The sequence below is a fragment of the Gopherus flavomarginatus genome, chromosome 19, assembly GCF_025201925.1.
Source record: "Gopherus flavomarginatus isolate rGopFla2 chromosome 19, rGopFla2.mat.asm, whole genome shotgun sequence".
Taxonomy (NCBI): Eukaryota; Metazoa; Chordata; order Testudines; family Testudinidae; genus Gopherus; species Gopherus flavomarginatus.
The window spans coordinates 17133031-17159582 of record NC_066635.1 but is presented as its reverse complement, the minus strand read 5'-3'; the positions used below and the strand labels follow the sequence as shown (position 1 = coordinate 17159582).

The following is a 26552-nucleotide window of genomic DNA, read 5'->3' as shown; positions in this document are numbered from 1 at the left end:
AGGAGGAAGAAGAAGAATTGTTGCTGGGTGAAGAAAAGTTGGAGAGATGAGAAATTCAGTTTAGTTGTGGCCTTTCTCTTTTTCTTTTTGTCAGTCTTTCCCAGATTCCTGACAGGTGGGAACCCCTTTCCACTTATATTTTATGCTTCTCACATTTAGTGCTTTGAATCTCCTCATACCTTAACTCAGACTAAGATGGATAGTAAATTATAGTCTTGATGCTTTATTTCTTCAAGTGTCTATGCATTGGGCTCTTCTGGGGCACACACTAGGACCACTGCTTTCTAATCAACTTTTCATGGAACTCTTGGGGCGGGGGAATCGGGACTCTTTTGTAGCTGTACTTTATGGTGATCATCTTCCTGTAAACTGTAGGTAGCACAGCAGACTCGTCAAGAGGTCAAAACCAGAGATCTTGTGTTAGAAATCAATCTTCAAACCATTTTGGAGGAGAGACAGGAACAGAAGCAAGACCAGGAGGAGGAGCATCTCGAATCAACAGACATGAAGAAGGAAAATCCTTTGTCCTAACAGTTCTACGTTTCTCAGCATTATTGTCTTGGCACGTGTTGTAACATGTTTATGGCCTCTGAACTGTTGAATGCCAGTGGTTCAAACTGTACAGACTCTTTGACAAGAAGATATTTACTCAAAGGAGGCATGGTTTAGTTGTCCAGCATTGATGCCTCTGACCCTGTGCAGGACACTTAACTCTTCTGCATCAAGTAGGAATAATTCTTTACATTACAAAGGTCTTGAGAATTATTTTTCTGAATTGCACTCTGAGATAATAATGGCTTAGACAATTAAACATACACCCTCCTCAAGTGTATCTTTTTTTTGTTGCGATGGGGCTTATCTTCTCACGTCGGATAGGATAAATGGTTTTGTGATTGTCTCATCATTGTTAAATAAACAATTCTTCCTTTACTGTAGAAGTGGTGTATTCTTTTACCTGCTGAAATATATGTGACTGTCATCATTTAACTTTTAGTAGAGAAGGCCTACTTTTATAAGGCCTACTGTATCTATTAAACAGGGCATCTGTTAGTCTTCTAGTTACATTCTCCTAGTTCACTGCTTTCTTTATTCATACTCTGCTAAACCATAACAATACCCATAAACGTAATCTTGCAATGGGCCCTTGCTGTAACTCTGTGAGGCAGTTGATAATCACCTGTGAAGTGAAAGGTCAAGATTATACATAGTTGTTTGAAGAAGACAAAGAGGTGGGAGCTTTTAGTGAAGTAGTCTGGGGGGAGAGGAGTCTCTTGGCTTTGGGGGTGGGAGGTGGAGAAGAGAGAAATTATGAACACAACTATTGACTTGTACTGAAGATTAACCAATTAGCTAACAATTGTATTCAGAAAATGTCTCCAGTATTTGTTAACATCCCCTGTTTACAATTAGGGGTTTTGTGTTTCAGTGTAAACCAAAAACAATTATTCAAACACCTATCCTATGTATTTTAACAATCAGTTAAAAAAAATAAACATTAGACATCCCCCCTCTTCCCTAGAAAATGGCAAGATTCCTTTAAAGAGATTTTCAATGGGTTTCATGCCTGGGTAATCTATGCTTTTTCCTGTTAATGAATGTTCTGTGTGTTTCGGTTCACTGTCACCTGTAGCAGCAGTGCCATAAGCAATTTTTTTCCTCATATGATCACTGTGTGTAGTTTGGCAACACAGGATGCCAACCAGAAATGGGGTTTAAAATGCTTTTGAGTGTAAACTCTTGTATATTTCATTTCTTTTGAAAAAACTGCAGTCTGCTCAAATTGATGTAGCCACCGTAGAATGGTAAAACTACACTAAGAATTTTCAGCACTGCTCCCTCCCCACCCCCGGCCGTTGTTCTCCTGTAAAGTTAGATGTCATAGTTGTAAAAAATTATACTAACATTTCTATGGTGGTTACTGCTAGGCCACTGGTAGAAAAAATGCTAGTATAAACAGCTGAGAAGGTCATGGGTTCAAGAGAGGGACCAATAGTTCTGCATCTCCCGCAATGCAGTTGTCTCCACTGTCCTGGTCTGGACTCTTGTCAAGGTGTTTATGGAGACAGTTTATTTTGAATGTTCTCTCCTTTGCATTTATTACTGTGGAAGATGTTCCTAACCTGTAAATAATTACATGAAGTTTCCAAACAAAAACAAATGTGTGAAAGGAAAGGAGTCATGAAGTGAAATCGCATGTAACTATTTGTGTTAGATTACATGATCTCCTGTTTAGTCTCTATCAGTTACTTCTGTAACAAATTGCTGAACTTAGAAATGAGAGGAAGTTTTTTCTTTTCAAACTGCTGCTATAGCAAGGTCCAGCCTTTATTTACTCATGCTTTGCTCTCTGTCCCATCCATCTTTCTAACCATCATAAGCAATAAAGATGTCTGATTGCAAAGTCAGGGCTAGATTAAAACCTCACAATGTGCCCTGTGTATGTAGCTATACGGCCCCAGGACCAGACAAGAGAAGCAATGAAGACTCGGAGTCGATATTTCTCCCTTACTTCTCTAGGGGAGAGGGGAAATTATTTTAGCCCATTTTGAGGAGCAGTCTATTCCCAATGTGCCCCTGACCAGCTGCTCTGACCAGTCAGTGGAGGGAGGGAAGGTGAGCAAAGGTCTCTCTCATTTCCTGCTGCCTCTGCCTCATTTCCCCTCCCCCCATTTGCTCACAGTAGGGAGTAGCCTGTGAGTAATCCTGGCTCTCCCGCCCCCCCCCCCCCCATTAGAGTCACAATCTGAGAAGGGGATTAAGGGAGACATTACTTCCCTTTTCTCCCCTGCGTGACTGAATAATGGCTATAACTATCCAGCTCCTACCCATCAGTTTTGATAACTATACATAAGAAAGGATCTATTACAACGTGCTCTTCTGTACTGTTGCTGCGTTAGATTAGTAGTGCTACATGTAGCCCAAACTTGATTTATAAACTAAACTGCTATGACATGGAAGATAGAAAGGAGATGAGTATGATGATAGTCATATGGCTGTCAGATTTGTGATCAGTGACATTGGACACTGTGCCATATTCCAATATCACATAGCCGTAGGTCTGCAGCTGTATAATTCAGTGGAGTGCATGTGTGCTATTATTCTGAAGTGGGTAATATGGCCCAATTAACTGGAAAGATTAGAAATGGATAAGTGAGTGCACATGTTAAATGAACAGGCAGGGGTCAGGTCTCCCTGGTGATGAGGGAGGTAGTTGGCCCTGACATGGCATAGATAGGGAAATTGCTTTTAGGTAGCTTGCAGTGTAAAAATAGCCTTTGGAGTCTATAGCACAGTTTGTTGGCTGACCTCCATATTGAGGATGCTTCCAGCTGAGACAAACAGTTGGGGTTGTTCTACTGCATTGAGGATTTGCTCGGGCTGATAGGTAATGGGGAATCTGGGGCCATCAGTAAAAGACATGAAGTTAAGTATTTTACACAATCAAGAGTAAATACTGTTGGGAACAGAGCTCCATTTTTTATACTTAACACTTGATGGATGCATTTGCCATGCTCAGACTCAAACATCAGTCTCTGTGACCTTAGAAGAGCTCAACTATTTTAATTAAAAGGTTCTAAGCGAAAGCCTGGGGTGAGCTATTTATTATTTATCAAGCATTTACCTTCCAGCAGTTAGCAAAAGGTCAGTAGCTTCATCCAAAGCTTTGGGTTTTTGTTAAAGCTTAGATGAAAAAGATATGCAATCAATCATTCCTACTTTGGGCATGTGTGTATGCAGGTCACTACTAATAATTATTTTGGCTTTTAGGACTTTGTACCACCAACACGTGCAGTGAGCGTGTGTCCCTCACTGAGGTATATTTCCACAAAAACAAACACCGGCTTGTGATTATGGTTTGTAATGAGATATTGATTGTTTGCAAATGTCACTGTGAAAAGCTTGGTTGGCATCTATCATGTTCTCTTGACTTCTGTCCACTAGATGGAGCTGAAGCATTTTCACTATTTACAGGGGTCTAGGTTTAGGTCAGCTTCTTTTTATACCTTTGCAAGTTTTGAGGAAGTCTAGTGAACAGTGGGAGTTTCAGAGAATCTAGGGATCCAAAGGAGCAAAGTCCGTTTATTTTATTGCACAGTAGACAGATGTGTGAAGGGGAAGAAAACTCATTTTTTGGTAATTCTGTTAATGAATACATGCAACAATGATGATGTTTCCTCTCTCATATCTCTCCTCTCACTTCTTCATGTATTTTCATTGTATTCCTCATTGCCTGAGAGCTTAATGAGCGTGCATAAAGTAATTTCAGATACACAAATGAAAATTGCTGTTCATGTGCATTGTACTAGTATTAACACTGGCCCTGCCTTTTTATATTTGTTACTGCAGTCTCATACTAGCACCGAAAAAGCAAAACATCCATCAAAAAGAACCCCCCCCGGCTGAGGTCAGTTGGTCCAGGACATTTCCCAGACCTTAATGACCAGCTACAGCCGATCAACTCCTCTCAGTTAGTAATTAGTCTTTAGGAAGCAACCTGAGCTAGCACACATATATATACCTGCCCCTGGATATTTCCATTACATGCATCTGAGGAAGTGGGTATTCACCCACGAAAGCTCATGCTCCAAAACGTCTGTTAGTCTATAAGGTGCCACAGGATTCTTTGCTCCTTTCCTAGGATCTGGTGTCTGTAGGGATATTTAACTGTTGTAATCAGAACTGGAGATGATGTAATAATAGAGGTTCTAGCTAAACTTGGACATAAGAAGGTAAACTGCATTGTTTGATCCACTTAATCTACTGCCTAACAACTGTGGTGTTCTGAGAAAGGCCTCTCCTGGTTTTGTGTAAAAGGAGCAGATGTGACCTTGTCATTTGCCCTTCACAGGACAAGATCATGCATTCAAATAATTTCCTTATGCCTGGCAAACCTGGCTTCCGGTATTGTGACACTCATTAACAACTGGAGCCAGGCTTTAGCTACCTCGGAATCCTACACCCCATTATAGATCAGCCATCTGACCTTTGCTGAGCTAAATTGCTGACCTCTTTCTTCCTGAAAGCTAACCAGAGGGAGTTCATGTAGCAGCCCATCTGCCTGCCATGCTCCACCAGGGCTGCTGAGCTACTTTAAGTAACAGTATATGCCAGTGTGTTGATTACTAGGCTCTTCACTCCTAGCAGCATCCAGAAATCCTATTTTCAGGCAATAGGAACTGGGGGTGCTCTGCCTCTCTGACAATAAGTTTCCAGGTTTCTCGAGTTGGGTACCCAAAGCCACTGGCCGTGCTTGAAATTTTTGGCCTGCGAGCTTTGCCCAAGGTCATGCAGGAAGTCATTAGATTAGAACCTACAAATCCTGACTCCCAACATCTCCCGCTTTAATGACTTGACCACAAGCTCCCTACAATAGACGTTGCATCCTGGTTGCTAGTTTGCTATAATGGTATTAGCAATAAGGTAAGTGATGCAAATATACTGAAGGTCTAGCACTATGCCAGAAAGAGAGATTTCTGTATGTCCCCACTGTTTGACTGTAAATGCACTGAACCCCATTTTCTGTCTTGGACAGTGGCATGTTTTGTGTACTATGTTACAACCAAGTCTCACGCTGATGAGTTGTTATAGATAAATCCTTATAGATAAATCAATCATCAGAATTAAGCCTTTTAGAGAGAGACCCTATTACTCAAAGTGTGGTATCATCCAGGAAAGAACTAGCCCAAGGTGGATTCATGCAGCCTGTATAAACTGGAGAGGCTCCATTGATGTTAATGAGATTAGCTGCATAAACTGTAGGAGCAGGCCCTGAATTTGGGCAGTTCTTAATATAATAGGCAATTGTCCCTGGTTTACAAATGAGTAAAGTGAGGTACAAACACTGAAGTAATGTGTGTGAGGTTGCACAGTGAGGTAAAAGCAGTGAATAGAACCCTACAGTTCTGATTTCTCATCCCCTGCATTCACCACTAGACAAAGCTAGACTGCGCTAGAGCTTGGATATGCATTAGTGAGCAGTAACACATCTCTAACTATATTATTAGGCACACGCTGGAAGATTAAATACCATCCATGCTATCCCATGGTGAGGTCAGTGGAAGTAAGAATTACAGGAGCAGTCCTAGATTTGGGGCAGCCAAAACAATTCACCAGCTCTGCTGAACACCAGCTGATCAGGCCTTGCCAGCTCCACGTTTTACAGAGAGGTGGGTAATAAGTTATTTAATATCGTCTCTTTTTAGATAAAGCTGTGAATATGAACCCCAAATACTGGAACTCCAGCACTCATTACAACCAAAATAGCATTGTAGTAAAATGCTGTTCTTTTTCAACTGGCCTCTACATATTCCCACTTGTGGGATTGGGGCCTCCTGGTGCTGAGTTACGGAATCTTCTAGAGAGCTGTGTCCGTTGGAGCTTTAGTTTCCTGTGGGGTGGTGAAGGTGTCTCATTCTTCATACACGTCTTCTAAAAGATACGGTGAGATTTCCCAAAGGGTATGAGGGCCTTTGTTATCCAGGAGCACGACAATCTTATAACTTGGTGCTTCCTTTGCACCCCTGGAATTTAGACGGATTTTTATCGGTGTAAATTGCCAGCTCTTCTCAAGGAACAGGATTTGAGTACTTTTTCGTTTTCTTTCATTCCGATTAGGGTCAACACCGGCAGATCTTTGACGGTTAGGAGGGCTAGGCCTACGAGCTGGTCATTTTACACTCATTTGCCAGGAAAGTGGTTGTGGCGGCAGAGGCAGCTCTCTGAGGAACTGTCAACCCAAGGAAAACTGGAGTCTGAGGCTTCTGTATGCGTGATATCCCCACCTGGTATGAGAACACCAAGTAAGTGGCTTTATTAACACCTACTTCTCAGGAGAGCTTTGCTTCAGCTCTGTGCCCCGCTGCTTCTTAGCAATGCCCTCTCTAATGGCATATGTTATGTACAGTGAGCATATTTATTTAAAGAATATCATTTGAACAGTAGGGTTCATAGAATCATATAATAGAATATCAGGGTTGGAAGGGACCTCAGGAAGTCATCTAGTCTAACCCCCTACTCAAAGCAGGACCAATCCCCAGACAGATTTTTGTCCCGGATCCCTAAATGGCCCCCTCAAGGATTGAACTCACAACCCTGGGTTTAGCAGGCCAATGCTCAAACCACTAAGCTATCCCTGTTTTTAAAATACTAAACGTTGCTTCTACAGCGCTGGGGATTTACATGGTACAGTATAAGACATGACACAATTTGCTAATTAGCATTATAAACTTCCATCGAGGAAAAAACATTCCCTGCCCCAAAGAGCTAAGTCTAAGATAAACAAGACATGGGACAACAGTTCTCGGAAGGGAGAGTAGGGGGAGATTATTGATGAGCAGAGGAAGGATGAGCGCAATCCTGGAAGAACCAGGTTAGTAAACAACTAAAGGTCGAGAAGTTGGGTTTTGTTTTTCAGAACCTTTTCGGTCAGGTTTTAATTGTTGCGAAACCAAAACTTGGGGTGGGTCAGATCTCAGTTCAGTACACTCAGACTCTAGACATTTTGGGATTTGCATACCCTGGCCTGCTTTTGGCCTACATAGCCAGCGATCCAAGACGGTTGAGTCTATTTCCCCTTGTAGCCCCTAGTTTGCCATCGGGCCCGTGGTTTGGTAGCAGAGAGCAAGGGTTTAGGTTCTGTCCCGTGGAAAAGTTGGCACTCTGCTGTCCAGCGATATTGGAAACCAGTCAATATTTACTGTTACCCAGTGAAATTCAACCAGTGCAGAGAGGCAGCACAAGTCCTTAGGCAACACTTAAGCTCGCAAAAGAGGGTGTAAGTGGGACTTAAGTGGTGCAAAGGCCTTGTGCTGGTTCCTCTGCACAGGAGTGAATTCACTTATGGTTACTACATGATAACTAGGACTATGTGGGGAACCTGATAGCGAATTATTTTCATCTAGATAACTGTGAGCTAAGTCTTTGTTTTAATGAACAGGGCCTAGTTGTGAAGTGATTCAGGGAATGGTGTAAAAGGGCGATGTTGTGTTGTGCTCCCAGTTAATGGGAGTTCATTAAATCAGAGCTCTGAGAGCTAATGCTGGGGAATGTAAGAACTTTACTGATCCAGTCTGCGCTGCATGGGCACTCACACTGCCCTGACTAAACCTCCACAGTCCTGATCCAGCAAGCACTAGGCTCCGTGTTAAAAGCCGGGCTGGATTCTCGAGCCCTATCTTTTTTGGTTGCTCCTTCTGTTCAGGGATCTGGAAATCTCCTCAGGATATGAGTGTCCTGAGAGTGTCCCCCACTATTTTGAGGCACCCAGGCATAAGGAGTGTTTTGGAGGGTACCCACAGGAGCTCGAGCAACTCTGCTGTCCTGGTCTTGGCCTGTTTCCCTGTGCTACTGGTTGTATGCATATTCCAAGCTCATTCTGATGTGGGCTAATATTATTATCCTCCAGAAATTAAAATGAAGACTGAACCTATAATGTTTCACTGGGAGGGAATTGGGGTTATATATTCCTGTGTAGAGCAGCATTCTATTTCAGTCATAGCATTTAATTATGATTGGTATGTTAGTGCCCACCAGAGCATAACAAATTGTCATTATGTTATTCTGCTGAGTCTAATTTAATTGGCAAGTTGTCACAAAAGCAATTATCCGTCATTTATTTTGTTGCCATAACCACATCTTGGAGAGCACCTGCTGTCTGAAGTGGCAAGGCTCTGCAGTCTCTTGGTCCTGGATTTCTTCCACTTGTCTGACACAAAGACACCGTTTCCTCCTCTTATTTAAAAATAATCTAATTTCCTATTGTGGTCTCATGAATTCTCTTGTGTGAGACTGGAAATGCCAAAGGAAATTCATGGTGCAGGTAGCAGGATGCTGAGATGCTCTGTCTGCCTTTAAAAAGGAGAGAGGTGCTTTGCAGCACAGACATGATCACTTCTGCATCTATGAGTTGTCTACCTACCAAGGGATTTATTTCTAGAGAGGTGAAGCTGGGCAGCATGGCCTCATGGTTACAGAAAGGGACTGGGATTCAGGACTCTGGGTCTATTCCTGGTAAACTGGGCTACACTAATTTTTACCAACTGAGGATCTGGCTTACAGTACAAGTTTGGTCTTAACCTTGCTGTGATTCAATTTTACCCTTCTGTTAAATGGGTATAAAAATGCTTACCTATCTCACAGGGGATCTGGGGACTTCCTGAATTGTTTGAGGCTACTTGGAGATTCTCAGATGAAAGGAAATATGTGCTGTGCAAAAAGTTACTATAAGCTTCTTGGAACAGTGCTGTATATATTGGCTAGAAAGGAGTGATTACGTGATATGGTGTGGCACATGCCTGGCTCTGCCCACGTACGGGTACATGGGCTGCTGTCTGAGAACTCAACAACCTCCCTGTCCTGGCAGTGTCTAATTCTGCTTTAATGAAGTGGTCCTGACTCCTGCTTATTCTTTCCCTCACACTGCCTTAAATCAGGGGGAACTCCATTGAGGCCACAGCTGCATTTTCTGTTACCTTGCACCCAGCGTGATCCCTTATACTGGTGCAAAGTGGATATAAAACACTAAATCCAAAGGAGTTATGCTACCAAACCCTGGTGTAGGTAAGTATCAGACCAAATTGTTTCAGTTGTGCATTTGTAATTGCAGATGTTGTGGCTAATCCATAGGGTCACTGCAAAGACAGCGGTAGGAGAATTGCCAGACCATTCCTACCATGTTGAGCATAGGAGGTGCCAGGAAGTGAGTCATCCCAGGGAAAACAATTAATCTGCTCTGTAGAGAGAATGCTCTGTGGAGCTCCAGCAGGGGACCTAGTGTCCATGTGGTGTGTAAGGGAGCGGCATGAATTATAGAGGCTTGCTCCTAGCTCGTGATTCAGGATCGGATTTGTATTATGTGTGTAAATCATAGTCTGATGAATAAGTCATGGGACTAGACTAGCTCTTCGGTTTTGAAAAAGTCAAAATGAAATAATGAGCGAACTGGATGTTTAGAGATAGCAAATTCTGAGTCGGCAATAAATAAAACCCTCAGCTTTTTTATAAATCATACTGGGGAGATACAGACACAAGATTACCGTAAAAACCATGAGTTTATTTCAAATTTGTTTAAAATATAGAGTCCTTAATATCTGAAGATGATATAAAGATGGGGGGTGGTAGAGGGCGAGAGAGTGGTTCAGAGAACCAGTAAAGACATATGGAGCTTTTCACTTGTAAGTTGAATCCATCTCAGCATTGAACAGGATGAAAATCATCACCATCTAGCCTGTGTGAATTGAATTTGGTGGTCTCAGCCAAGTACCTTGAGGACATATGTCCACCTCGCAGAAACCTGCCACGTTTGACATCCTTGTTGACAGTCCCAATAAACTAAGTGGGTCGTGAGACTGGAACTTGTCTCCCACCATTGTGAGTTGCTCCTTGAGAGCTGAAGCCCATTAGCAAAGCAATTTGAGAAAGCCGTACCGACGTTGTTCATACTGTACCTGTCTCTGGCTCATCAGAGGACTTCAGTCTCCAGAGCTGTCAGTCTTGCTAGTTTCATGAGCCACACCTCCATTGGGGCTCCATCTATCTCATGGAGTTTAGATTGGCTGGCTAGCTTCAGGAGCACTAAATTAACTGGAAATCAACATCAAACACACTGAGAAATGTGTTGGAGAGCTTTTTAATAAGCAACTCTCTCATAAGTTTTCTGAGTTTAGAAGGCTGGCAGGTGAAGATTAGTTTTTTACCTAGCAGCTTGGTCTGGTCAAAGCCTTATGAGATTTTTTTCAGAGACCAGTCCAAAATTGCGGCTATTATCCTTCCTGAGATGGTAGGGCTACATGGTAGTTTACCCCTTAGCTTTCAGGGGAATGGTACCCAAAATCATTGCAACACCAAAACAGCTTTCCAGGAGCTTGAGGACTGCAACTAATTGACATACAGTTTTAAATAAAAAGAAGATGCATTTCAAGGTCTGCATTTCCCTTTGTACCCTCCCCATCCTACCTGCCCTCCACTGGTGGTCCCTTCCTCTTCGGTAGCTTGGATTAGTTGGCTAAAATGGAAAGATGGTCTTACAGTTAAAACAGAGAGACTGGGTTTTGTCCCTGGTTCGGCTACACACGCTGGGCAAGTCATTTTGCCTCTCTGAGCTTCATTTTGCCTGTCTGTAAAATGGGACAATTATAGCTGCTTCACAGGGACGTTGTGAGGTTAAACTTATCAGTATTTGTAAAGCAATGTGTGTTCCCTGGATGGAAGACACTATATAATTGGAAAGAGTCATTAAGACTTAACTAGAACTTTTCCTTCTAGTTGTATCTTCCTTGACTGAAGAATAGAGACCTCTGTGTTTCAGTTCAACAGCAATAAAAACCTGCCCTTTGTCAAGCACTGACCTCACCTTTCATAGTTAGAGAGGGGTTTTAAGGTTCTTCAGGGAGAGCTGGTGCCACTCCCACTTAGCCAGAATCACTAGCATCTTACCAGTTTTTCCTCCAACAATGTAATCAGCGAGGGAACCAAATGATGAGGCCCTTGTGGGGACACAAGTGCTATCAACTGGCTGTGTCTGTGCACAGCCGACATCACTCAGGACTCTGTGGGGACACTTCCAAAGAATCCAGCCCTCTTGCGCATGAGCGAGACCCAGGAAATGACAGCGGCGGCTGTTAGTGTATATAAAGCCATTGTGCAGGGGGAGACTTTTGGAAACACCTAGTCATCTGGCTAAACGAAGGGCCAATTGGGTGAGGCTGCGTGCGTTTCAGCATTGAAGTAATCAAGGGCAGTCGGTAGAAAAACATAATGCGCAGAAGTCACCTGTGAACATCCTGGGTCAGATTCAGCCCCGTGGCAACTCCACAAAAGTCAAGGGTGTTACTCCTAGGCCAGGAGTGTATTTGGCCCCATCTATTGAAAGAGATACAAATGGTTTGTGATGTAGTGATGGCTGCTTTGGAGGTAGTATAATGAAGTAGGTAGAGCAGAGAACAGGAGAGCCAAGACTTCTAAATTCTATTCCCTCCTCTACCACTTGCTCACCTGCTTCACTCTGTGCCTCAGTTTACCTGTATAGTATATGAAACAAGAAAGCTTAATGAATGAATGTTTGCCAACTGCTTTCAAGGCCTCAGATGGAAGTATTGTTATCATAATCTGTGGCAAAACCCATGAGAATTTATGGTTCGAAGTGAAGTTTTGTGTATTGGTTCCTTTACTTTGTGTGTATGTGTGAATGGGCGGGGGGGAGGGAGCGGAAGGATTAAGCTTTATTTTTAGTAAAGATCATAGAGGTTTGCAGGAAAAAAGAGGAAGAATATTAAGGTTACAGTCTAATGCTTCTTCATACATTGCTTGTAGTGAAGGAAAAACTGGCTCTATTTGAACGGGTTTGGCCAGTTTTGGCCATCATTCCACTGTGGCCAGTTTTTTATGATAAAAAATAATGAGCGCTTTGAATATCAGTCAATATTTCTGTACTACGCAAGGGACAGTCGTAGGTGGAATGAGAGACGAGCCTCCACAGACAATAATTTGTCTTGACAGGTCAGTTCCACTGTTGCTGAGCTGGAAAAAATTGATTATGGGAAATGTACATTCTCTGTCCCCAAATTATGTTCCCTCTAATATTAGGAGAAATAATAGTAATTAATAATAGGGCAGTGGCTGTCCATTAGTATCTGTACAGCACAACAGGGCCCAGGTCCTAATTTGGCCCTTTGGTCACTTCCATAATATAAATGGTGTTCTGCTAACTCCTTTTGTCACAGCATCTCAAACAATTAATTAAGTTTTACAGACTATTAAGCTTCATCGCAGTCCCTTCTGGGAAATAGTGTACAGAGGGGGGGACTGAAGCACTGAGTGGCTAAGTGACTCACACCAGGTTAATGGTTAGTCAGTTGCGGAAATGGGAATAGAACCCAGACATTCATATGAGCTCATAACTGGGCATTGTAAATTCTGAGTGCACATGTGCCCACACAAAAGTAATTTCACATAAGACAGAGCAAGCCGGATCTAAACTAGGAACGAAGACACAAGGAACTCTTCCCCCTAAACACTGAGCTTGCCAGCTCCTCCCCCCGGAGTTCAGCACTTTCAAACAGTATCACTATCACCCAAGAGCACACGGAGACCTTAGTAAATGAGTAAGTGGAGCCAATGAGAGTTTTCCCATGTTTCTTGAGCTGGGGTGACAGTTAGGATAGGGAGATTAAGAACGGCCATCTGCTCATCTGCCTCTGGACCATGGGTGTTATGCGGGCAGACGTTTACTAATCTCTTCCCTGCTTCGTCCTGACTGCACACACAAAAACAGTCATCACTGAGTTGTTTTGAAAGGAAGGAAAAAGGAAAAGAAAACCACACACACACTTGCAGTTAAGGGGGAAATAACACCAATTTGAACAAACCAATTTCTTTTTCCTAGTGAGTCACTCAGTCTAGAATTCCCCAGCTCCCTGCCCTGGAAAATTACCAGTTTCCTGCACACGTGCAGATCTCACTGCAACTCTTATTAAAATCCATCATTGCAACTGTTGGCTCTTGGAAAGCTGAAAGCTAGCAAGGCTCTGTCCACTCCCTGTGCTCCGTGATGAAACACAGAGCATCCCTTCTTCACTTCCACCACTCGTAAAGGCCAATTGCCTGAGCTCACATTCAATGGAGATGTCATGAGTGGCTTATGTTATTGTAAATGAGGTCATTGCCGCACAATGTGCCTTTCTCCCATTCATTGTCTGCGGAGGGGCCTGACTGAGTCATCCTCTGCCACTAGATGTTTGGGAGCAAACAACATTGATTTTGGAGATGCAGGGGGCAAACAGGGCTCGGGAATGTTGTGTTTAATTCAGTACGTGGGGACAAAGCCTAGCCCCTTCTTTGGAGGGTGCAGGAGTTGCTGATGACAGCAAAGCTGTCGGTATTGTAATGCCAAGTGTGGCTGGATATGCAGGATTCACACTGCGCTCCACTGAAGCTGCCCTGTATGGAAGAGGGCTTTTGGGAGAGGGAAGGCCCACATCTCCATAACTGAGAGATAATGTGCGAGTGAAAGATCTTATGGCCCAGAAGTCTAACACTTATTATTATTTAGTCTGCAGAAGAGAAGAATGAGGGGGGATTTGATAGCTTCTTTCAACTATCTGAAAGGGGGTTCCATAGAGGATGGATCTAGAGTGTTCTCAGTGGTACCACATGACAGAACAAGGAGTAATGGTCTCAAGTTGCAGTGGGGGAGGTCTGGGTTGGATATTAGGAAAAACTTTTTCACTAGGAGGCTGGTGAAGCACTGGAAAGAGTTACCTAGGGAGGTGGTGGAATCTCTTTCCTTAGAGGTTTTTAAGGTTAGGACAAAGCTCTGGCTGTGATGATTTAGTTGGTGTTGGTCCTGCTTTGAGCAGGGGGTTGGACTAGATGACCTCTTGAGGGCCCTTCCAACCCTGATATTCTATGATTCTATGATTGTTTGCAGAATAGTAACACCTAGAGGCCTTAACTGATATAGGGGCCCCAGAGTGCTAGGCGCTGTACAAACTCATAGTGAGTGACAGTCCCTAGTCTGAATAGCTTAAACTCTAAATAGATGAGACAGACCAAGGATAGAAGGAGAAAAGAGAAGTCACAAGTGAAGTGACTTGCCCAAGGCCACACACCATGTTTGTGGCTAAGCTGGGAATAGAATTCAGGTCTCCGGACTCCCAGTCCAGAGCCCTGCCTAGATTTACTGCTGCAGATTCACTCACAACATATTGACATTTTTGCATGCAAACTCAGGTAACTGCATGCCCAGCTGCACGCTTGACATACAGTTATATGACCTGTGCATGCAGTGTGTGAGATTTTGCTTATCCAAAGGGTTACACTTGAGGCCACATCACTCATCTTACTATGATGGTGCACATGTATTCCAGAGTCCAAGGAAGAAGGAATTGTGGGACTTGCTTATGAAATTATGAGAATTTGATCTCTACTTCCACAATTCCCCGTGACACCCTCAATGCCTTTTAAAATATCCTGAAATGGGCTGTTGTGAGAGCTGTGCCAGGAGCTGTGGGTTATGTACCCGGAGGCCACTGTACCTGAAACAGTTGAAAACAGCTCTAGAATAGACCTGGGGCTGCCATGCAGAGCACCTTTGGCTGGCTCACCATGGCTAGAGCGAGTGCACTAAATCATTTGTGCTTAATTCAGTTGTCGCCACCTGTGTTTTACAAAGGGTTCGATTCTATAACGTAGACACAGCTTCAGTGCCAAATTTCCCTTCTTTACCTACCTCTCTGTTTTTTGGGCTAACATTCAGGTTTAGCTCAGTTTGTGTTTCCCATACATGCATGTGATTGTGCCAACTGTCTACCAAATTGAGACTCTCAGTCCTGAAGGTATGTAAATATACACACGCTGTATATTATATATTGGCACAGAGCTGGAGGCAGGTTGATCCATTGCCACGTATTCAGATTCACTGTCCCAGATTTCATTCATTTGTCCCTGAAAATCTTGCCAGCAGACGAAGGGGAGTTTGAGATTAGTGCTCAAGGAGTTAATGAAGACAATCAGATCTGCTACAGTGTTTGACTTAGATTATCATCATCACCCTTCCTCTGTGGTTTGCCCATGCAGTAGAGAGGATGCTTCCAGCCTTTTCAAATCCAGGCTCCTGCAGTTAAAAAGGAAAAAAAAAAAAAGGCAGAATAGAAGCTCATCTTTTTTTTTAAAAGAGATTAAAATATTTACATATTTACAGGTATCTGATATTTTTCTCCACTGGAATACACAGACTAGATGAAAGCCAACAAACATCTGTAAGCATTTACAGCACTACAAAGGACCAATCAGGTTTCAGCTAGTGTTTGTCAGGTCTCTGGCATGACTAGCAATGACTAGGCTCACATCCTAGTTACAGGGCTAGGCTGTCCCTTCTGATAGCTGGGACCTGCGCTGAGCACAATTGTGGATGCAGGGAGTAGGGAATGGATGGTGCATGGTATTAGTAAACAGACTATAGGACCCTTTGCTTCTTGGCCACTGATTCAGATAGTGTCTAGATTGATAGAGATCCAGGGTGAAATCCTGACCATGTTCAAGTCAATGGGAGTTTTGGCATTGATTTCAATGAGACCAGGATTTCACCTTGAAAAACTGGTAGCGATTGAGTGATCCATCTGGAATAAGTTTAGTGGCACTCAATCTAGCTCCCAGATGGGGAGGTCTAGATGCATAAACTACCGCGACAGTTGGCGCTGATGGGCTGCCTGGTTCACTGTTTAAGCAGAGAAGCCAAAGACTGAGGAACAGATTCAGGGCTGTGCCTCTTGGGACAAGGGACAAAGGTGGTGCTGTAAACCACCTCTGCGCACTCTGGATTCTGGGCTAATGGGGGGACTGAAGCAGTCTCTTAAGTTAAAGCGGCCGAAGGGACGAAGTATTATCTCCAATTTACAAATAGGGAGCTCATGGTGAGGAAGTAAGTTCCTTGCTCAAGGTCACACAGGAAATCTATGTCAAGGCTGGAAAATGAATCCATGTCTCCCAAGTCCCAAGCCAGGGCCTTAACCACAGTCTGCCTGTCTGTCTTAGGGTATCTCTCCGTTGCAGCTGAGAGGTGTAATTCCCAACTCTGGCAGACAGATCAGCGTGGCTGAGCCGACAATGAGTGGTGACTCATGCTAGCCACCTGAGTTCGTACCTAGCATCTTGGAGAGGATTTCACTCAGGAGAGCTAACTCTTCCCACTACAGCCACACTGCTATTTTTAGCATGCTAGCATGATAAGAGCGAACATGCGTACGTTTACCCAAGCTGGGAATTACCTAGCTGCAGCGTAGCTGCACCTGTAGAGTTTTATACTGCCACCCAGCACCACAGTGTCTGAGTGCCTTACAAGTAAAATCACTAATAACACAGTTCCTTGTGGACTTCACGGCATCTCTGACATGTATTTTTTTTGTAGGGAAGGCAGTTGGGGGAAGAGAGGGATTGGGGAATAAAAAGAGTGTTTGCAATGTGAGTGTCGTTTGTGGTGAAAGGCCTTCTCAGAAAGGAAAGCTTTGCAATGTATTGTGCAGGTGGTCAGACTCTGGATTTGCCTGATCTCCTCAGGGAATTTGTTCCATAGCCAGATCCCCTCAATTGAAAATGTGTGTCCCCAGCTCCCTCACACTTCGTCATAGGCTTTGCAATCTGCATTGTGCCCAAGGAGCGCAGCTGTTGTGCAGATTCATAGATCAAAATGTGGTATTCAATGTAGTTGGCACTTGATCCATTAATTACGCTGACCCAGACTATCCAGCCTTCCTTAAAGAGTATAACAAAAATCCCAAAGACCACAAACCAAATTGGCAATTATTTCAATATATGATTCCACCTTCCTGGGGCACCAGGCTGGTATTTTCCACTGATTGTCTCAGTGTCTAGGACTAGAAGAAACGGCAGTCCCAGCAGCACTTTCCAAAAGCCTTTCTCCCCTGCAACCCTTATTCTCTCACTCATTATTTTTATTTCCCTCTGCCCTTTGCCTGGCATCCATAGAAGGACCACAAGTAGAAGAGTAATAGAGACAGACATCAGTATCCTGAGGCAAAGAGCTGCTGTTTAATTTAGTGACGAATGAGTCTTAAATGCAGCCTCACAGCCAATGCACACAGGTGCTGTACACGTGAAGAGAAAACTCAGAACTAGGGCAGTGCCAGTCAGATATTTGTGTAAGTGATTTATCTGTGAAGTTCCTAGGGAGGGGGAGCCACATAAAGATCTTGAAGCTACTGTGTGTGATAAATAACTCATTGTAATATATTATTTAGCAAATTATAATGAAAAGCAAAAAACAGATATTGAGGAGAGGACAAATATGTTCCCTTGCTGGCAAGTTATTGACTGTTTGGAGCCAGGAAACAGATATTTAAGAGGGTTTAGGAAATTCCATGGCTCCCCTTATGAATAAATCACTGATCTGTAGACATATTTATTGGACACCCCACTGCCATGCTTAATTCCAGGGGACTGGATGGCTCAGAGAAATGGTAATGGGCTAGAGAGCTTTTCATCTCTAGCTTTCTGATTTAATCCAGCTCTGATTGAAAGTTGTATCCATCTGGTGGCTTATGTGAAATGAGGTTGGTGGTCTCAACCCCTCTCCTGGTGGGCAGGGCTCTGTATCACTAAAATCACCAACAAAGCTAGCACTAATTTGGCAGTTTCAGCAAAGGCCAAGGACCACTGAGTGACGTTGCCCATAGAGGTGGTCTTCCCAGCTTGGGGTTGAGGCTTATTGGTGGGGAAGCTTGCACTGGTGCTCTCTGTACTGTTGACAGAGAGAAGACTTCAGCCTCCAGGGGTATCGGTCCCACACCTTTTGTGATTGCTAATTCTATTTATAAGGTGCTACACACAATCCTGAATTTAAATAGACTGTGTAAAGACTGGGGAGAAAAGAAGAGAATGTTGGGGAAAAACAGTGACACAAGGAAAGGCTTAAAGATACAACCAGAATAAGGATTTTCTCCATTTTTCCTAGGTACTCTTTCACAGTGAATATTAATGGGATTTTGAGATAATGGATATTTTAATGAAAACTGAAATTTGCATGTAATATCCCAGTGATTTTTGAGAGACGTGAAAGGTCATGTATTTCATAGCAGACAAGATTGGTGGGTATTTTTTAAAAAGCTTTTTACTTAACAAAAAAAAAAAGAAGAATGCCAAAAGTTTGCATTCTGCAGAAAGAAAGAAAGAAAAGAAACATTTTGTTAGCTACTTACGTGGGAACGTACTAGCATGTCAAAACCCTAGCTAGCATGACTGAATATTCATTCTTAGAAAGTCTGACGCTGTAGACTATCAAATCCTAGAACCAGAGAGGTTATAAATTAAAGAGACTTATTATACCATGTAATCTACCCCACCCAGTTTCAAAGCAGGATTGTTCCCTTATTAATAATTAGTTGGCATCAATATATTGGACTCAACCTTTTAGTGATTTTTTCCCAAGAGTCCCACTCTAGACTAATTGAAAGTCACAGAATAATTGATTGTAGACTAATTGAAAGTTTTCAGATGAAACTCAACATGCCATATTAAATTACTATCTCAGTTTTTCACACCCAATTGTTTGGCATACACAAAATCTGCTCCTGCATATGGCATTTGCATGTGCAAATCACATGACAAGGAACATAAATGTAGATATCTTGGTATATTTATTTGTGTGTGTGTTTTCATGTGCCAAGGAGCTATTTATGGGTCTGAAACAACAAGAGTTCAGATCTTCTCATGGTATTTCCACCCTCCAGGAGATGAGATGCCGTTAGATGACCAAACTCAATTGATTTTGGCCCTAGAATGCCTCCCTGAGGCATTTAAAAATCCCATATAAAATATATGCACTGTAAATACACACAATAATACTTTGGATTTTCCATCTGAGAAATCCAGCATGCTTTATAAACATTAACCAATTAAGATTTTGTAACCGCTGTGGCATAGCGTGCTAATTTCCCCTTCCCATATGGAGAAACGGAGTTACAGAGACTTAAAGTGACTTGCCTGTGGTCACACAGTAAATCAGTGGCACAGCAGAACATCTAACTCGTTGTCCTGCTGTCATCACTAGAGTCCTTTCACTTCTTCTACAGAACTTATCAATTGGAATGGGCAATTGCAGGCTGCAGAACTCAAATCTTAGGGTTTTTCAGGAACATAAACTTGGGCTGGCAAAGTTAGAAGCTGCTTTTGAAAAGCTGGACAATAATGTTCAGAACAAAATCTTTATCTGTCTGCTGTGTGTGTATCAATACATGATAGAATTCTCTTTTTGTTCACTAGTATCTTACTGATGCTTTAAAAATTTCAGTACAGTCAAAAATAAGTGGACCAATTACCTCTTTTATTTTAAAGTCCTGTTCAAAAGAAGATACTATGGGCTTGGGATGGAGCATCATATCTTAGTGCAGGGATAGTCAATAAGTGGACCATGGGGAAAATCCGGACCGTCAGGTGCTATTGAACAGATGCCAAAATCTTTGTATTTATTCGTTCATCATCATCATTGTAATTGCGATGTGAAAATGTTTCTCTGGAGTCTAGACTTTGACTAAACATTGACCAAGAATTTTGGCCTTGACCAAAAATAAGTGACTATCCCTAAACTAGTACTTTGCTGTTGGTATCGATGACAGAATCTAGCCTAGAGGTGAAAGAGATATGGCTGAAGGCTGCCAGTGACGCAGACCATTCTTTCTCTCATCAAACCTCTATCAACAATAAATCAGTCCATTTCAAGTTTGGCAGTCCTAGTACTTAGGTTCCTTGAGCCTGTGCAGAATATTTGCCAGCAGGGGGTGCTGTTTTCACACTAGTCGATCCATCAGAGTCCAGCAAGATTGTGGTGTTCAGACAGTGCTGATATGAAAATAGAAATAACAAGAAGACAACTTTATTTTAGCTAGGGCTTTGTATTTGCTTGTTCCACAGTCAGATCATGGGGAGGATGAAGCTGTTATTAGGGATGATGTTTCCCATGGCGTCTCAGACTCCATTTCCACTCTTCATTGCAAAGACATTTAAACTTTTGTGGTCTAGGGGGGAAAATGTTCTCGTATTTGTGACCTCTCTGGAAATTCAAGGGGCGAATAAGAGGAATTAACCAAGGCCAGGGAGGATGGGAAGACTGAAGTCTGGTGGAGATGGCACCATTGGAAGCAATGTACTCGGAGCCCCATTCTTTTGAAAATACATGAAAAGCTCAGTGCCCTCAAAGGGTTAACAAGCAACAGCAAAGTGCAGACAGCCCACATGCAAACTTTCTCATCATGGTGCAGTTATTGGATTGTAGGCACTATGATGATGTCAGAGAGGGCAGTCATGGGGTTAACCCCTTCAATGCCCTTCAGGCTGCAGCACATATAAGAAGAGAGAGGACACTTGCGAAGTCCCTTGTGAGCTGATGCTGGACTCGCTTGCCATTTCTCAGTCAGCCGCAGTTCTCTCTCCCTGCATTTTTGCTTTTAAAGCAAAGGAGTTACCAGCTGGACTTGGGAGGTCAGGAAGGGAAAGTGAGGGCTGTACTGGGGAAGGACAAAGAAGCCCAAATGTCTTGGGACTTTTATACACACACTCATAAATGTCATTCATGACGTGATGGCTTCTGCACAGCTGTCTGTTTCATGTGACTGCTTAGTGTCGGCAGGGACACCACATGGCACACCAGCAGAGCTGACAGCCTGTGAGACAGAAAGAAGCCTCCTTAACTCTTTCAGACCTTTCCAGAAGGGAAGTCACTTACTGGGATATTTGGATAGAATAACAGGATATTTCCATCCCCATCCTCACCACTCTTCTTTTTGGTTAATTTGTCTCGTTTAAAAAGAAAAATGCCCCCCCCATGTAAATTCACTCCTTTCTTATCCACTCACATATATCTAGACTAAGTTCTGGTTTCCTCTGGGCAATCAGTGCTTGGCAGAGCTCTTGTATTATTACCTAGAGATCCCCAGCTGCTGGAATGGCTCCTTGGAGTCAGAGGCAGCCAGGTGCAAATTAGAGTAGTCCTGAGGGTGCTCTATGTTGCATTGTGGAGGAGGGGTTAAACTGGCCCCCGACTGGTTCCAAGAGAAGGGGAACTGCAGAGATGGCGTAGAGCCACTTTTATCTCCATCCCTTTGATCTTGGGCTGTGACCACATGAGAACACTTCCTCCTTGTGTACGATTGGAGTGTAAGCATGGCACAGACAGGGCAGTCTGGGCTGAGATTGTTAGGAGGAGAGTTAGAACCAGAGCGGCTTCCTTCTTTCTGTGTGGAAATTGACTGGAGTGAGCTGCACTTGGCTGTAACAGCCCTTTCCTTTGGATTGTGGCTGTGGGAAGCCCTGCTGTGTTTGTGTGGGTCCAGCAGTGGCTAGGACACTCTTCCCACAATGAAGCCCCCAGTATAGCAGTGTTTAAACTCCGCCTCTACGTGCTCAGACCGTATCATCTCTGACTGGCCTGCCATGGAACCTTGCAGAAAGGATCATGTCAGAGCCACCATGCTGTTCTCAAAAGGAGTTGTTAGTTTCATGTTCTAGCTGCCCAGATTGCTAGTGCCCCGTGGCCTGTTTTACTGCATATGCTCCAATCCCACTGGAGTGACTCTCATTGGTTTCAGTGGGCCTGATCCAATGCCCACTGAAGCTTCTGACTCCAGTAAAATGTATATTTTTACTGCCTCTCCCTCAGGCCCGGGCATAGACAGTGAAACAGTTGTACGCTTTTGCCATTTCATAGTTCACAATAACAGCATTTACTTGATAAACAAGTGAAGAAAAACAAGAAAGAGAGAGCCCAGGCCCATAAGCCTGATGACTGAATTCTCTCCTGAGCCAAGAGTCTGAGTCAGAAGGGAATATTCCAGCAAATCTTCCTCTCTGACTCAGAGTCTCAGTGGGAATCTGTCCCCCCACAAAGTTTCTGGCAGTGATAATGAGTCCAGCAGAGCCTCCTGCTGGTGGCACTACCCACCATGCTGTTGATGAATTACACCCTGCTCTCCAGAAGTGGCAGCAGCACTCGGAAACACTCTGTGAAGGGTGGCTGACAGTGGGTGTGTGATTAGGAGAAAGAGACAGAGGAGGCAGCACGGTCTTAGTGGACCAAGCATGGGACTGTGAGCCAGGATCTCCAATCCCAGCTCAGAGGTGGCTTTGGGCAGGTCACTGAAAATTTGTGTCTGTTTCTTCATCTGTAAAGCAGGGGTAGTGATACTCAACAGACTCACAGGGGTAATTAGGGTGACCTAATGGTGATGGTTGTGCACTGCTTTGAAGATGTAAAACACTAATAAGTAACATGGTCACCATTAAATAGTCACCAGTTACCCCATACTAGTATCTGAGATATCACACTTGTGTTCTCTTCTTAGTAGAGGAAAGTGCTGCTGGGACACAGACACCAGAGTGTGGTAAACATGGATCTGTTAATGGCAACATCCATATTATTAGAACAATAGTAGCCAGAGATGGAAAAGTTCATCTGCTCACACTACTTCAAATTTAGGATACAGTCTTCTAATCTCTCTCTCTTCTCTCTCTCTTTTTTCATCCTTCCCTTTCTCCCTCTTTCCTGGGCCTCTGATTTTGCATCAACAAAAAATTGCTCATGCATTTTTATAGCATGTAGACATTTGACAACTACTTGATTTGTGCCCACAGTCACTTAAGTGCTAGAAAATTAATCCATGTTATTTGGCCTCTGCAGTTAGTTGCAGGTACAAGATCAGAGGCTGCTTCTGAAAATCAGGGAGTGGTTGGAATCATTTAAACCCTTACAAATACAGGCTGGCAAAATGTCATCCTGCCCTTCTTTTCTACTGCCCATCTGAGAGTCACCCTCAGCATAACAGCATCTTACTCTATTAGCCTTTAGGCTGTTCCCCTACACCTTAACCCAGAGCAAATTCGACTCCAGTCTGGATCAGCTAATTGATGTTCGCAAATGAGATGATGCTGGGGAAGGATGATGGGTTTTCCTTTCTCTTGCTGCTCCCAATATCAGTCAAATTGATTAACAGGAAAACTGCTTGTGTGCACGGCCTGCTCCCGCTGTCAATCTGAGGGATGCTGACTACGCCCAGCAAAAATGAAAACAAATGGATTTGACCTTCCCATACAGTGAACCCCTTTAAACTCAAGATGGCTGCTTATTAAGAGGAACACATAAGGGTCCATTTCATTTTATTTGAACTCCTATCCAATTATTTTTTCTCTCTCTCTAGCTGCACAGTGGAGTCTAAGAAACAAAGGCGTGGAATAGAATGGGAACATTCCAGTAAGGCCTGGCTATGCTCATGGTAACTGCAGAGCTGAATAGCCCCTGGGATCAGGGGCTAGAGGAGAGCCCCTGAATGCTGCTCCCTTTCTCTTGAAGGATGGTCTTGTGTTTGGGGCTCTGGACTGAGACGCAGGAGACCTGCATTCAATTCCTGGCTCTGCCCCAGACTCCCTGGGGACCTGGGGCAAGCAGCTTAGTCTCCCAGTGCCTCAATTCCCCATCTGTGAAACTGGGGAAATTAATGATGCTTCTCTACTTCACAGGGGGGTGCTTGCGAGGATGAATTCATTATGAGGAGCTTGGATGTTGTGATGATGGGGGCCATACAAGTAACTAAATAGATATATACACAGCTTCCAGAAAGTAGGGAAATGGCAAATTTCATCAAATACAGTTAGGATTTTCCCTCATCAGAATTCAAACCAAAACATTTTTCATGTTTCTTCCTGGTCCAGCTGGATTTGAAGATGAAAGTGATAAAATGCCAGAAATGAGGCAGTTAATTCTGGAAAAAGACAAAAGACACCAGGTGTTTTCTTGACTTTGTATTTATAAAGCCTCATCCGTTGGGTTTTGGTTTTGCAGAACTACAGTCAAACCCAGGGGTAGTTCTGATCCAAGTTCTGCTTAGTTGATCCTTCCAAAGTTCAGGATGACACTGATAAAAGAGTCTCGCCTGGGCCCCTCTTTAGATCTCAAGGTATCTGCAATGAGATTTTTGAGATATTAAACACATGGGCTATTCATGCTCCCCGATATGTACACGTGTATCCATCCATCACTGTGATATACTCATCTTCCTGTCTGTGATCTCTTATGATTTGTATTGTTTCTTTACCCAGTTTATATAGCAAGCTCTGAGAGTCAGAGACCATAGGCCAAATTCAGACCGGGAAGTATTTGGGCCAAATTCCAGTTAAACAGAGTTGCAAGTCAATCAAATAAGTGGTGTAAGTGGTAAAGTAGTGTCATTTGCACTGATTTGTCGGTCATGGGGTGTGCAAAATGAGTGTAACTTATACAGGTTGGTGTGGGAGGGAGCAGGAAAAAGAAGTGATGGAATAGGAAAGTGTGCCTGTGAGGTTTTATTCAAGTGTAAGGTGCTTTGAGATCTTCAGACTGCAGGTGTTACAGAAGTGCAAAAGCTGGACACACTGGCTGCTGCCCTCACTTCCATCTTTATAAATATCCTCTTCAGTTGGTTGGAATGCAAACTCTTTAATCATAGAAATAGTTGGAGATGCCCACTCTTCTATTTTCAAAAAGCTGGGCCTATAGAGACCAGCCAGCCAAATATATGAAGCAGCTGATCCACAGAGCTCCAGCTTTGCTGCATTCAGTGATTTTGAGCAGCATTCAAGGGCAAAGTGTGGATCACAGACTCCCAGGGAGAGATTATATTAGTCATCTCTCAAACCGTCATTTGATGCAAAATGAGAAATTATCTTGTTATGTCATGGTATCTTATCATCCCGACCTGGGGTGAACACAGCAAAAGGAGAAGGTTGGGTGCCACCGGCTAGGGTCTCTGACTGAAGAGCGAAGAGCTGTGGGGAGGAGAGGAAGAGAGAGAAGGTCTCTTACCAGTTTGAAGCATTGAGAGTCAGACCATCGGACTCTCCTCCCGCTCTCCCTTATACAGCATTTGACAGCATCACAGCAGGCCTCCCCTGCTCAGATCTAAACTGTTCATATTTCTTCTTGTGAGCGAGTCTACGGGAGGCAGATGTGTCTGTAATGGGAAATGTTCGCAGGTGACTGCATGTGGACATGCTGAGCCTCTGTCAGGGCTGGGAAATGAGCAACGGATACTCCAGAAGAGAGGTTGAAATGTACAGTGTACGCCGTTCTCCTGTGTCTCATCAGGCAATGCAGCTCGCTTCAAGTTCAAAGCTGCGACCTTGGCATGCACTTGAGCTCACTAGAGTAGCATTCTTCGTGGGGGAGGGAGGAAAGCAGAGAGTGATTTAATGGCTCAAGTTAAAAAATGTGTAAAAGATTTTTTTACATGTAGATTAAGAGACTGGGTGTCTCCTCAGTGGGTATCTTTCACCTTAGATCAGTGGTCTGAATAGAGCCCAGTCAATAGTGACCAAAATGCATCAAGTCACCCTGAGGGTAGCCGGGCCTACGCTGTGGTTTACAGCTTTTCATTTCCTTGGGGCAGATTATGTGATGGCGACTGATATGTTCTTTTTTTTGTTGTTCTTCATCTTGATTAACCCATGACTGCATCTCTCTACCTGCTGGGTTTGTACCTCTACCGTGGCGTGAGTGGGCCAATGAAGCGGACAGTCTGCATACTAACTGCTGTTACTGCCTACCCTCCTGCCTCTCGGGAGTTAAATCCCCTTGTTCTATATGTTGTTTAGGAAGAACTTGAATCAGGACTGGGGTTCAGGATCGGTAGCATGGTTATAGTAAGATTTCAGTTTAACTGACCCCCTGAAATGTTCACTGTCTTGTGCCATACTCTGATAGGATGCAGAAAAAAGGGCATTTTTCAGTTTAGCTGTAACTCAGATAAAATATATTAGGATTTGGCCCCAGGAATTTGAATCTGTCCATTCCTGATATAAGTGGGTGCGATTCCATTGACATAAATGAACCCTCTTACATTGGGGCTGCTTTTGATCTAAGACAAGAAGGATGGTTTTCAGGCTAAGGCACTGGGCTGGGATTCAGGAGACTTGAGGTTAGTTCTTGGCCCAGACTTCCTGTGTAACCTTAGGCAAGTCACTTAATCTTTTTGTACTTCAGTTCTCCACTAGTCCTTCCTACCTCACAGAGGTGGTAG

At 43.4% G+C, this 26552-nt stretch overlaps 1 protein-coding gene across 15 annotated transcripts in view; it reads left to right on the top strand.

Annotated features, from left to right (window-relative positions):
• MRPS23 (mitochondrial ribosomal protein S23) overlaps positions 1-26552 on the top strand; it is a 135617-nt gene that overhangs the window by 3280 nt on the left and 105785 nt on the right. For 14 of the 15 annotated variants that reach the window (XR_007770413.1, XR_007770410.1, XR_007770411.1 and 11 more), the window contains exons 5-6: positions 6006-6167; positions 6616-6800. Coding sequence is in view for 1 of the 15 variants with exons in the window: in XM_050929514.1 (XP_050785471.1) it covers positions 376-531 (156 nt within the window). In the remaining 14 variants the exon portion in view is untranslated. Of the gene's footprint in view, positions 1-375; positions 939-6005; positions 6168-6615; positions 6801-26552 lie in introns of those variants that run through there. The other variant, XM_050929514.1, reaches the window with a different exon arrangement.